General features: G+C 51.1%; 1 protein-coding gene across 1 annotated transcript; it reads left to right on the forward strand.

The window, feature by feature from the left end:
* The first annotated feature begins 918 nt into the window (after window positions 1-918).
* On the forward strand, window positions 919-10117 carry EXOSC2 (exosome component 2). Its single transcript, XM_081152392.1, has 9 exons — window positions 919-1065; window positions 2315-2416; window positions 4303-4348; window positions 4580-4669; window positions 5687-5752; window positions 6220-6288; window positions 7075-7251; window positions 8055-8183; window positions 8718-10117. The coding sequence occupies exons 1-9, from the start codon at window positions 944-946 to the stop codon at window positions 8796-8798; spliced, it is 882 nt and encodes a 293-aa protein (XP_081008518.1). The 5' UTR covers window positions 919-943; the 3' UTR covers window positions 8799-10117.
* The last annotated feature ends 3560 nt before the right edge of the window (window positions 10118-13677 follow it).

Raw genomic sequence — 13677 nt, forward strand, 5'->3', positions numbered from 1 at the left:
TTGGAGATTTATCAAACAATTAGTCTGATGGGTCTCCAGCAGGCGGCAAGCCTGATTTTGAGGACGCGGTGAGTGGGGCTGATGCAGCTTATTTCCTCTAACCCTCTTTAGGGTCCACGTGCGTGAAGAAGGAGCATCTCCCATCCCGAGGCTTGTGGTGACTGCTGCGACCCGTGCAGGGCAAGGGTGGTGGGGGTGGGGAGAAGGGGCGGGGGCATCGCACCCGTTCAACAGGACGGGCAGGTAGAGCCTCACGTGCATCGTACACCTGTCCGTCTGTCCGCCACGAGTCCTCGGGGCAGCTCCTGGCACACACGGCGCTCCATGCACGTGGAAGGAAACACAAGCGAAGGTCTCCCTGTTGCGTGTGCACTTGCCCTCCCTGCCGCACGCACCTGCCTTGCAAGGCTTGCTTGTTTCCTTAGCTGACTGCACAAAAGAGAGTAAATCAGCGACTGTGGAAGCGCCGAAGCAGCACCCAGAGCACCGCCTGGAGGTGCAGATGGCGGCGGCCGTGAGGCCGGATAGCGCGGTGCTAGGAGCGCCGAGGGCGGGGCTCTTCTCTCTGTCCCAATAATGTTCTCCGTAGCTCCCGCCTCCGGACCTGCGGTGGAAGGAAACGCAGAGGTGCGTTTCCCAACGATCTCTAGCCACCAACTGGATGATGACGACGAGCCCGTGTGAGTAAAAAGTCCCAACACCATCCAACGTGGGGTCTTACTCCACGGGTGCAGATGTGCCCGTAGTAAAAATGGCTACTCCGCTCCTTCCTTCCCTTAAGTGAAACTAGTTGTTGCCAGTAGTAATCATGGCCGCCAGACCGTGAGTTCCCATTGGCTGCCGCTCTGCGCCCCGCCTCCGAGCGGCGGCCGGGAATCGCGGCGCGGGTTCTCGCGGCGCTTAGCCGGGCCGGGCCGCGCCTGCGCAAGCGTTTGGCGCCAAGATGGCGATGGAGATGAGGCTCCCGGTCGCTCGCAAGCCTGTGAGTGAGAGCCTGGGCCGCGAGACTAAGAAACACCTGGTGGTGCCGGGGGACACGATCACCACGGACACGGGCTTCATGCGGTGCGTGGGGACCCGGGGGCTCGCGGCCTCGAGGGGGTGGTTGCAGGGCTGTCTGCACGTGGCCTGCAGGCCGAAACGGGGGCCTCGGTCCCCAGGTGTTAAAGCCCCCGCGGGAGCCGCAGCACATCTCACGGGCATCGCTGGCTTCTCCCTGCATCTTGTGTGACCCCCCCCCCCCCCGTGTGCGTTTGTCTCAGCCCCTTGAACCTTTTCCCTTGCTCGTGGGAGGCCTGGGAAGCCCGGGAGGGTTAGGAGCTGGGGCCTCGTGGAAGGGACGGTGGGCGTTCCCTGCCGCCGCCTCCCTCCGCGTCACCTCCTAGCCAGGCGCACGGTTTCGGAATCAGTCATTGTTTGGGCTTGGGGCAAACAAATGTTTTGTGCCCCCAAATATACACCTTGGAACCTGAGCGCAGGACAGTGTGTGGTTAGTTAGGAGGGCGGTTTGGGTTCCAGGCCTCCTGCCATCACGTATGGGTTGTGCTACCTTTGCAAGGGCAGCCGCCTCATCTGGGAAATAATGATAACAGTAACCGTTGGGTAGGGTATTGAAGATTAAATGGGATCGTTAGGAAAAGAAGCAAAACCCACCATTATATCACCATCGTACATAAACAGTAGTGGTATTTCATCTTTTTTGGGGGTGGGGGGAGTGCACATGTCCATAGAAGAGGGCTACAGCACTTACAGAATTGCCCTTTAATCTTTTAGTTTGAGCTTATTGGATCCTGGAAAATCTTGAGATTCAGTCCTTCGTTCACCCATTTAACATATGTTATGCATGGACGGGGTACAACAGTAGACAAAGTGGACCTCTGTCCTGGTGGAGCTTATGTTCAAACAGGGAGAGACAGATGATAAACAAGAAGCACAACAAACAAGTTATTCAGGATGTTTGGTGATAAATGCAGTGGGAAAAAAATTTAAAAGTTGAGTAGGGTAAGTGGAGTGTGTTTGGGAATATGCTGGGGATGGTAGCAGCGGGGTGGGTGACTATTTTAAAGAGGACAGTTGAAGTAGGCCTGATGGAGAAAATGGCATTTGTGGAGACCTGAGTAAGAGGAGGGAGACCCGAGGTGTCCATGTAGCTTTCTAGAGTGGGAGTGTTGTAGGCAGAGAGAGCAATGGGCAAGCACTGAAGCCCCCCTCGAAGGTAGGAGGAGCCTGGTAACTTGAGAAGTACATTGTTCTTAATGGGAGAGGTTGGTCCCAAGTGTTACCTGGTGTTCCGTTTGTCTTCCTCTTGCACCAGGGGCCATGGAACTTACATGGGGGAAGAGAAACTCATTGCGTCTGTGGCTGGTTCCGTGGAAAGAGTAAACAAGCTGATCTGTGTGAAAGCTTTGAAAACCAGGTGAGAACAGAAGGTGTGTATTCTCTTTCTTGTGGCATTCTCGTTGCACAACCAGGTCCTTTATGCAGCACCATACCTCCCACCCCCACCTGTCTGCCCCGTCATTCTGTAGGCCTAGATTTGGAACGTGTAGACAATTATAGGTAAGTTTGGGTGTCAAGGGTTCCCCCTCATTACCTGACCTTTCCAAACCTTTGTTACCTCCTCTGTAAAAGGATAGTGTCACAACCTACCTCGTGGTTTTTAATAGACCTCACTGAAAAGGTGCACGTAAGGTACTCAGCACAGGGCTCAGTAAAGGCTAACCCCAGAAAGGAGGCCAGTGGGTTGGGACAGAGTGAGCAAGAGAAAGAAGCTGAGGTGGTGGTCTGCCTGCCTTGTAGCTGTGATAAGTATTTCGACTTCCACTTGTGTAATCGAGGAATCCACTGGAGGGGGTGGAGCAGAAGAGGGACATGATCTGACTTCTGTTTTAATAAAATCACTCTGGCTGCTGCGGGGAGACTGGAGGGGGACAGGGGCAGGCTTACAGAGACCGATTAGGGGACTCTTACCAGCCGAAGTGATGGTGGTGGCTTGGACTAAGGTGGTAGCAGCAGAAGTGGAGAGTAATTCTGTGTTTATGTTCTGAGTGTGTTTGTCATGAAAAGGTGTGGGGGTTTGTATTTTTTGGTATTTTCTCTATACAGAACTGTGTCTGTGAGTAGAGATTGTTTTACGCTTTCCTTTCCAATGGGATGCCTTTTATTTTCTGTGTATATTTTGAAGGTAGAGCGGGATCTGCTGCTGGACTTGTCCTAGAGCTGTGAGGGGGGGGGATTGATTTCTATCTCCAAGACTCCTTAAGGTTTTTGGCTTGAGCAGCTGGAGGGATGGAGTTTACTGAGATGGCAACCACTGGGGAGGGTCAGTTGGTGAAGCAGGAGGGGGGCTGCTGGAAAGCTTTGTTTTAGGTTTGTTACATCTGAAAACGCCCATTATCCTGCCTACTAGAGATGTTGGGTAGCCAGCAGTTGACTAGAGTGTGGAATTCAGGGGAATGGTATAGTCATCAGTGGTATTTAAAGCCTTTAGGTTGTATGAGCTCACAAGTGAGTGTGGGCTGGAAAGAGAAGAGGTCCAAGGACTGAGCCTTCAGCATGGACACTTGTCATTAGAAGAGGGATGAAGAGCTAGCAAAGGGGCCTGAGACGAGCAGCCGGGGGGTGGGAGAGACAGTGGGTAGACTGGTTTGGGTGGCGTCCTGTCTCAGTGTCCTCTCTCCTTTCTTGGCTGATGCAGAGCCCATCTGTGTTCCAGAGCCCACCAGAAAATATCCTGTGCTTACCATTGTCATGTTAACAAAACAGAGGTTCAAGCTTAATAAACTGCTTGTAGTAAATGATTAAGAATAGTTAACGGGCCCTGGCCTCTGTGGCTCAGTGGTTAGAGTGCTTGCCCATCCACCAAAAGGTCGCTGGTTCGATTCCTGGTCAGGGCACATGCCCGGGTTGCAGGCTCGATCCCCATTCGGGGGCGTGTAGGAGGCAGCTGATCAATGACGACTCTCTCATCATTGATGTTTCTCTCTCTCTCCCTCTCCCTTCCTCTCTGAAATCAATAAAGATATTTTAAAAAGAAAAAAAGATCCGTTCTCTGAAAATGAAGCAAACCAAGGCTTTAAAAAAACACACACGAAAAAACAAAAAATAGTTAACGGAGACTATGCATGTAGGAACGTTTGAAATGATCAGTTCCTGAGGATAAGTCCGAACAGCATAGTTATGTGAATTCACTAATTGTGGTGCCTGATCAAGGCCCTCCTCGTTTCACTGAAATCTTAAATGGCGCTTGGTTTTGTAATAAAGTCTTTTCACTGATGGATCCCCTTTTGTTTTGTCTTTCAGATATAATGGTGAAGTCGGTGACATCGTAGTGGGGAGAATCACAGAGGTAAATCAAAGGCGTATTGGTGTTTACAGAGTAAAAGCAAGCTGGTGATTTAACGAATGGGATACTCATTCTTTGTGGACGAAGTTACTTGGACGAAGCAGCCATTGCCTTGGGCTCTCATTTGTGACTGGGATGTGAACAGTTGGCTTGTTACATTGGGGGTTTCTGGTCACTTATGTTGTGAGGTTTGCCCTTGGATTATGTGTCCAGGTGTGGGGTTTCTGTTTCTAGGTTCAACAGAAGAGGTGGAAGGTGGAGACCAACTCCAGGCTGGATTCAGTCTTGCTTCTGTCATCCATGAACCTTCCCGGAGGAGAGCTGGTAAGGGCTCCAGCGTGGCCTGTGAAGTGTGCTGCCGAGAGCTCTGCTCTACACCAAGGTTGCCCCATTTACTCCTGTTTGTCTGCTCTGAAGTCTGCTGCCCTGATGTACACGTACACGTAGGCTTTTCACTTGGCCCAGGTCTCCCAACGTAGGCAGCAGTTGGTGTATGGTAAGATCTAGAGGCGTCCGTGGGGAGGAGTCCCAGAAGGGAGTTGGGAGAGAAGCTCTCAGAGGCTCGGTGCTAATGGTTTTTCTTCTTTGGGCACATCAGCTCTGCACGGTGGACTTGTTCCTTGAAAAGTTATGTTTTGTGTTTCGATTAGATTCCACAAACCAAGTGGCATTTGCTTATTCCAGGCAACTGCAGCACCTAGGCTGCAGCCTTTTGTAAAATGCCACAGTTTCCCTTTACCTTCTGCCCAGCATATGTTCAGAGAGGCTTCCTGTGGTAGGTTCTGTGGAGAAAGCAAGACAAAGGAGGCTTGACTGAGTTCCTGAAAGCTTACAGACAACTAAGGATGCAGATAACATGCGAATACCTGGCAGGCGAAAAACAAGCGTGGGGTTGTACAAAGAGTGGTCGGCTTCCGTGGGAGAAGCTCATAGGAAAGATGGGCACAAGAGTTGGTCCTTGAAGGATGGATAGAATTTTAGTGATGAACTCAGGACATCTGAGAGAAAGGGGAATGTGTGAGCAAAAGACACGGTCAGGCTGGAGGTGGCCGCTCCTGCAGGAGGTGGGAGGGCTGCCGCCAGGGTCAGTGGGAAAGTAGGCTGGGCTAGATACAGAGCGTTCGAATATCATGTCTGGAGTTTGAGTATTTTTCAGAGGCGGTAGAAGGAGCACTGGGAAGGTCGTAAGTGGTTGTCACTTGTTTCCTCGAGGGGCACAGGTTACTGCACTAGTGTGTGGGTATTGTGGCTGCCTTCAGGGGTCTCGAAGTGAATGAGAAAAAGGCAGTAGAGAGATCTCTGGAGGAGCTGACTTCAGTTTCACGTCTGTGTGTATTTCAGAGGAGAAGATCTGCGGAAGATGAGCTGGCGATGAGAGGTTTCCTGCAGGAAGGGGACCTTATCAGTGTATCCTGCACCCGCACCTCAGCCCCTTTATGCTCTGCGTGGAGCCAGGAAATGGGGCTGGAACTGTCTGTCTCCCATGGGAGGAACATCGCAGTCCTAGATCGAGTGTTGGGCTCTCTTGTAGCCTTTCTCCAGCTCCTTCATCCAGGCTACTCTCCAGTCCTTGTTCACATCTGGAGCTGCTGAGTCATTCCTTTGAGTCTCGTAACTAATGGTCGCCCATGCTTTAAGCTAGACTCAAATTTTCTTAGCTACGTTAACTTTTATCCCGGGGAATAGAAAAAGTTTGTTCATATCAAGATATTCATGACGTGGAAGCGGGGGGGGGGGGTTAGGTTACAGTGATGTCTTCCGGGTCCAGGACTGCCGAGTGGGACTGTTGGGGTGGGAGGAAAGGATGGAGAGGTGGGGTCAGGGACTGGAGGCAGGTGGCATGAAGACGTTTGTTCCTTCATCACCCTGGCCAGGCTGAGGTCCAGGCAGTGTTCTCTGACGGAGCCGTTTCTCTGCACACGAGGAGTCTAAAGTACGGAAAAGTAAGTTGGCTCCTGCTGTTCCTGTTTGCTGACCCAGACTTCGTTTCCGAATCCTCAGAGCAGTCTGGGATTCTGACCTGGAGAAAACCCCAGAGTTCAGGGTTACAGGCTGGCATCCCACTAATGACTGCCTCACAGGGTCATGGGCTGGTAGCATTGTAGTGGATACAATTTTCACCCTTTTTCTACTGAGGAGGAGGCTCTAGCAGGAGCCCCTGTGACCGTGGGCCCTGAGGCCCTGCTGTGTGCTCTCTCCCTGAGGGCGCTTCAGCTTTGCATTGGGCTATAAGAGGCCGTCCTTGGAACAAAGGGAGGTCGTGGACTAATGAAACAGGACAGTCTAACTCTTAGACAGATATTCAGTCAATAAAATGGCTATTATTACACCCTTGGTCAGTCCCCTAGCCCAGTGTTACCCACCTCATGGGCAAGATAGGTGGTCGGGGTCAAGGTGCAACCTGACAGTGCTCCTTGGTCTGCAGGAGGCTTGGGCCCACGTCCTCATTGGCTCCAGCTTCTCTACCAGCCAGCGCACCAGCCCTGGATTAGAATGTGGGGATGCAGAGGAAAGTGGTGGAGAAGGGTGTTGAAAGGCACCTGTGGGCTATGTCAGCAACCTGCGCACCCAAGGGTGTTCTGAATAATGACTGTGTGCAGATGGTGACCAGCAGTCGTTAACAGGAAGGACCCTGGCTCCACTATAACTAGGACACGTGCTCTGTTATCCACTTTTCCTTTCCTTCATTGATGACCTCACAGTGACTTAATTTGTGATTATTTCTCTAGCTAGGTCAGGGTGTTCTGGTCCAGGTTTCCCCCTCCCTGGTGAAACGACAGAAGACTCACTTCCATGACTTGCCTTGTGGGGCCTCAGTAATTCTCGGTAACAACGGCTTCATCTGGATCTACCCCACCCCTGAGCACAAGGAGGATGATGCAGGGGGCTTTGTTGCAAACCTGGAGGTACGTGGACACCACGTGGCTGCTGCATGGAGTGGGGCGGAGTGGTGCTCAGCCTCCACTCTGCTTCTTGGTGGGTGGGGCCTGCTGTGTCTGTTGCTGTAACCTGTTAGTGTGAAGTGTTTCCTGAACACTGTATTTCCCTCTTTCTGAAGAGATGAAATCAATGGATGACAAAGTTATAGGGTGGTAGCTGAAGAGCCACTGAAGAAGCCATCCTACTTTTTAATCCTCACCTGAGGATATACTTTTTTGTTTTTTAAAATATGTCAATTGATTTGAGAGAGGAAGGGAGAGATAGAAACATCAGTGATGAGAGAATTGTTGATTGGCTGCCTCCTACACACCCCCTCCCGAGGGTTGAGCCCACAACCCGGGCATGTGCCCTGACTGGGAATTGAACCTCGATCTCCTGGATCCTAGGTCGCTGCCCAACCGCTGAGCTGTGGCGGCTGGGCTTTTTTTTTTTTCTGTTTGAGAGAGAGGAAGGGAAAGGGAGTGAGAGAAACATCGACCAGTTTGCCTCATACGCACCCTGACCAGGGATGGAACCCAAAACCTGGGTGTGTGCCCTGACTGGGAATCGAACCCATGACCTTTCAGTATATGGGATGACATTCCACCCAGTGAGCCACAATGGCCAGGGCAGGAAGCCACCTTTTTAATCCTTGGTGTTAGCAATTTGATTGGTGTGGAGTCTCAGAGTGATACCAAGTTATAAGTGATTTCTGCGATTTGGTGTGACTTTTCACTTATTTTGGTCCTGTTTCTATTTCCCTCTCCTTTCCCTTTGCATCCTCCGGTAGCCCGTCTCCCTCACTGATCGAGAGGTGATCTCCCGGCTGCGGAACTGCATCGTCTCGCTGGTGACTCAGAGGATGATGCTGTATGATACCAGCATCCTATATTGCTATGAGGCATCCCTTCCACATCAGGTACTCCAACCAGGGCTTCCGTTTCCTCATTGATCTATAAGCAAATGTCACGTATTTATCAATTTGCGCCAGTGTTTTCTCAGTGATGGCAAGCACACCCTCCAGAGACCTTTACCACGCTCATTGGTCTGAACCGGTTGGGTGGACAGCCTAAATGTCTGGTAGATCTTTCTCCAAGATAGTTGTAATAGTCTCAGTGTCTAGTGTTAACCTAAGGGTTTGGGGGCATGAAGGTGCCAGGTAGGACAAGTTTATGACAACAGCCCTCTGGACTTCATCTTTCCCATTCCAGTTTCAGCTCCCTTTTTAGTGAGTGCTGGAATATCTCTTTTCTTGTCAGCTGTATCCCAGAGAGTCTTGCTGATTCATTAAGCTGGTTCTAGTAGATCCCATCTCGTAATGCTTAGCCTCTAACAAATGAAAGAAACAGAAGATTTATGTTAACCATGCTTGGTTTCTGCACTTTGCCTGCCTTGATGGTCTGCTTGTGGTTGGTTTCTTCTCTGAACAAATACCTTTTCCTTTCTTTTTCAGATTAAAGACATCTTAAAGCCAGAAATAATGGAAGAGATTGTGATGGAAACGCGGCAGAGACTTTTGGAACAGGAGGGATGAGGAGGAGCCTCTGAAGGACAGGACTGTATACCTGACTGGAGCAGCTCTTGAAAGTGAAGAATCTGGTTTGTGGTCCTGCGTGTGGCACAGCAAAGATCTGGGACTGGGAAACTCATCATGGACCTGCGTCGGGCTGCCTCCAGCCCACAGACCTGCATTCTTCTGTTCCAAGGCAAAGCCTGGGAGAGGTGAACTGTGCCACCTGCCCCTTGGGCTGCCTGCAGCTCCCCAGCACTGGGGGTGGGTTTGGGTCTTCAGAAGTAGGGGGTGTTCCATTCCAGCCAATGGACTCCCATCCTGGAATAATGTGGAGAATCTTTTGTCTTCTACTTACCATCAGTTCACAAAACACAATGCCCCATGAAATTGCTCCTATAAAAAACATGGCCTCTTTGACCCCAGATTGTCTGTTTTGGCTTCCATCCCCACCTCTGCAGCACAAGCACGGCATTGAGGAATGTAGTTGGTCAAGTTAACCCAGCAGTTAAACAAGGGTAAAGGGGACCAAGCGGCCTTTTGCTGGGTTGGAATCTTATTTCCCATTGCATGTTCCTACTAGTGATAGATTCAGTTGCATCCACACCAGGGTGCCTTAATCTGTCCTGCTTTTGAGGGTGATTTGTAAGAAGTTGAATTATTGATAATAGAATGAATGTTTTGAATGTTTGGATAAACATGAAATCAAAATGGAAAATGGAGGTGGGATAAAAGTGGTTTCCTCCTTTAATTGAAGTAGCAGTGCATTAACTTTTTTTTTTAATTGACTTTTAGAGAGAGAAGGGAAAGAGAGAAGGAAACATTGGTGTGAGGAACATCGATCTGTTGCCTCTTGCACATGCCCCAACTGGGGATCAAGCCCACAACCTGAGTATGTGCCCTGACTGGGAATGGAGCCCGCCACATTTTGGTGTAAGGGCCGATGCTCCAGCCAGCTGAGCCACACCTGCCAGGGCAAGATGCTGAAGTTCTTACTGAGAAATGGTCAGATTCTTGTGCATTGGTTTGCCTGATGTCTAAACAATGGTTCCCTGATTTAGATTTTGGGAAACATTTTTAAAAGGCACTGTTTCTGTTCTTGTGTTCTTTGTAATACTTGGGGGCTGAGTACAGTTGAAGGAGTGCTTAGCAGATATAAATTCTCCTGCCAGAGGCCCTAACTACTCTACTTGGGTTACTTAGTAAAGTTTAAATCTGGGATAGTTTCCATGGTAGTAATGTTGAACACTGCATTTGACAATTTTTAAATACAGTTTGGCTTTTTTTCATTAGATGGTCTATTTCTTGTTTATAACATTTAATAGACACTTTATCTCATTCTTTTTCTGTCTCAAGTATTAGTTGTTTTGAGGAGTTTGCAGACGACTGAATATTCTGTAGGCTGTGTCGTGTTTCTTAGATTTGCTTACCTGTCATCTTTTTGAGTGCATGTGCCAGGCCATATGCCCCTTGAGAGGAGGGAATGAGAAAGGGTGGGAGCCTGAGTCCCTGGTTCAGTTTGGTTTTAACCAGGGCCATATGTAAGCGTATTGAAAGTTACCTTCTCACTGATCTCTCCGAAGCTGCCAACCTATGTTGTTCATTCAGTATCTACTTAGAGGGAAATAACAAAGGGCTGAAAGCACCTTTCAGTGATTATTTTCTGTGGCCCACTAGAGGGCGTCCTTGTTAAGTGTTATTACAGTGGGTGGAAAATGGAAAAAACGGAATGGAACAAAGGTAGATGAATCACATGGGTACTGAGTCCCTTCAGCAGCTTGATGGGTCTGACTGTCAGGCATTTCCTGGGCTCTGGATTCTTGTTTTAAGTCCTCAGAAGTATTCTACAGTGTTGTACAGGGAGTAAAAAGGTATAGTGCACCTCTAGAAATACAGGTCTGGGCTTGGGGGTCACCTAAAATTAGAAAATGGAGATTTGGGATAAGCTTTTAGATTAAGTGCAGCTGGCCTCCAGAGTGACTTTCATAAAGCATTTCAATCTTTGTGGAAAACAAAGCAAGACCTCACTTGATCCTCACGATAACCTTCTAAAGTTGGCAGATATGACCCCACTTATAAGTGAGGAAAGGGATTCAGAGAATTAAAGTGGCTGGATTAAGCCCACTAGCACCTGTGAATGAGGACTAGCTTTAAGCTCTAGAGAGGTATCAAAGGAGTCCTTCAGAGAACGGGCTGGACTGATTGAGAAAGGATGTGGGTCTGGAGATTTTATTCCAGCATTGAGACATACTTTGGATTGTTACTCATTTTGCTCATTGCCTGTCACTCCCTCTGTGTGTGCTCTTGGAGGACAGCTATGAGTTGTCATCCCCACCCTTCCCCTGCATTGCACCCTAGCACCTAGAGCTGTGCTTGACACACAAGGGCTCAATAAATGCTTGTTGAATGAATCTTTAGTTTAAGAAGTGTGTGTTAAAAAGTTATTTGCCCACTTTTAAGCTAGAGGATGAAGAATGAAGATGAGCAGGAAATGGTTAAAACACAAGTAGAAATAAAAAGAACGCAAGTCTCCAAAAAGAAAAGTTAGGGTGGTATTTAGGATAAGATAATGGGTGAATAAAGGAATATGGGCCTTGACGTTTTAAGAGTGATCTACAAACCAGGACCAAGTTTGTCGGCCAGATTGTTTTGTGAGAGCAAAGTGAAACCAATTAACTGTGCTTCACATTCATTTCCCCCAGGTGATTATTTCTTGAAGCCTATGTGAAATCACCTCTATTTCCCAATCCAGCAGAACTATTTCCAAAATACATATAATAGTAACAATGTACAAAGTATAAAATTTATAATGCGCCTGTAGTTTTCCCCCTAATATCACTAGCAACTTGTTAAAATACGGGTTGTCTAACATTAAGCCAACAGTTACTTGATACTGAATGGTAGAGTGGAAAACCATGGGCTTTGGAGCAACATCAATCTGGACTCAAATTGTGACTTTGTCACATATTAGGCAAGTGACCTTGAGTAAGTTTCTGAATCTTCCCAGCTGTATAACGGAGAAGACTATTCCATTCCTCATTGGGCCCTAGTGAGGATTAAATGAGATAATACAGTTTATGGAAAGCTTTAACAGTGCGTGGTGTGGAGGAGGCGCTGTGGTGAGTGGATCCTCGTAGAAATGGTGGTATCCAGGTCAGGTAGGTGCACCATGGGAGACCTGGAGGGTAAAGAGTAGGGGACCCGGTGCTTTTTAGTTGCAGAAGATGGGTTCTGACAGGTGTGGGTTTGTGTCTGGGTCATTGGCCAGCTCTGTAGGCCTGATAGCCAGCAGTCGCCGCAGTTTCTCGGCTTACACAGTGGATACATGTGAACACGTGCACCCGTGAGATGAGGTCGTTTAGAATCGCAACCGATCTACGACTGCACCTGGCTTAGACTCGGAGAGGCTCCTGCTGCCCCAAAGAAACAATGAAATTCTCTAGCAATATGTCGGATGCGTTCCAGTCATTTGTTTTTCGCTAGTGCTAATATTTATGCTTCTTCGGGGGAAAAGGTGGAAACTTGGGGTCGGGGAGTAGGCACCAAAACCCTTGGTTTCCAGGAGCGAGCTAAATTTCCTCTCTTAAAGAGCCTCAAGAAAGTAATCCAACTCCGGGTCTGGGAAAATCCAAACCGTAGTTTTCTCTTTGCTTTGGCTCCTCGCGGGTGTTAGTACCCGCGCGGGGGAGACATTGCCAGCCCTAAGCAAGGCCGGCGAGAATCCACCGGCTCCCGGGAGGGGGGACCGAAGCTCAGCGGCCGGGAGCAGAGGGCGAGAAGTCGCGGGAGTGCGCGGGCGGGGGCGGGAGCTACGGGACCACAACTCCCGGCATGCCCTGCGGGCTGCGCCGAGAGCAGTTGGCTGGGAGCTCTGCCCTCATCGGCCAATAGGACGCCGGAGAAAGACGACTCGAACTCTAGGGGGCCAATGGTGGTTCAGGGGAGGCGGGTGCTTCCTTACTCCTCACCTTGCACTCGGAAGAATCCTATTTAAAAGGTTGGGCCGGGGCGGGCTCTGGCGGGCAGGACGACGAGAGCGGGAAGGCGCAGCGGCGTCCCCGAAAACGGCGCCAGGAGGGTCCCGGTCCTCGCGAGGCGCGCTGCGGACGTCGCTGGGGGCGGGGCCAGGGGCGGGGCCTGGCCTCGTTGTGGAGCGGCTCGTAATCCATCATGGCGGCCGCGGGGGTCGGCGTCCGTTCCTGAGCAGCGCCGGAGCCGGAGCCGGTCCCCGCGCCCCACAGCTGAGGAGCACCCGCGTCGTCCGCGGCCCCTACCCGCGCGGGGAGGCTGGGCCCCGCGGCGGAGCCCGGGGGATGTGACTGCCTGGCGGCGGCGGCAGCGTCCCGGACCGGGGGAGGGGGTGTCTCGGGCAGAGACCCCCGGGCTCGGGGCAGCTGAGGCGGCCGGGCCTCCTCCCCCCACCGCCGGCTGTCCCCTTCGGAGCCCCGAGAGCCCTTCGTGCCTCACAGCCCTGCGCCGGCTCTGGGACCCTGGGGGTGGTCTCTTCCCCCCGGACCTGGGACACCGGCTTCCTGAGGCGTGAGCGGCGTCGCCCCGAGTCCGCCGCCCCCGCCGCGCCCGGCAGCCTCGCTCAGTCTCGGGCCGCCCCTCGCTCCGGCCCCGGGCCCCCAGTTCAGCCTCGGAGCCCCCCGCGCCGCCGCTCCGGCCATTCAGACCCCCTCCCTGCTGTCAAGTGGCCTCCCCTTCTCCCCAGGCTGCTCCCGGGAGCCTCCGATGTCCTGACTTCTCCCAATGTCACCTGCGGCGCCCCTGGTCCCAGCCCTGCCGAGAACTTTAATGCGGAGGAAGAGTCTGGACTCGTTCCACAGGCCTTTTAAAAAGCGGACCGAGGAGTCGCTGGCCGCGCGCCCCCGCCGGTGGGAGCCGAGGGCGAGCGCGCGCT

Source organism: Miniopterus schreibersii (genome assembly GCF_964146895.1).
Source record: "Miniopterus schreibersii genome assembly, chromosome: 11".
Lineage (NCBI taxonomy): Eukaryota > Metazoa > Chordata > Mammalia > Chiroptera > Miniopteridae > Miniopterus > Miniopterus schreibersii.

Coding starts and splice junctions, on each gene's coding strand:
- EXOSC2 (XM_081152392.1), top strand. CDS start 944: ATGGCGATGGAGATGAGGCTCCCGGTCGCTCGCAAGCCTGTGAGTGAG. Junction 1,066..2,314: donor ACGGACACGGGCTTCATGCG/GTGCGTGGGGAC, acceptor CTCTTGCACCAG/GGGCCATGGAACTTACATGG. Junction 7,252..8,054: donor GCTTTGTTGCAAACCTGGAG/GTACGTGGACAC, acceptor ATCCTCCGGTAG/CCCGTCTCCCTCACTGATCG.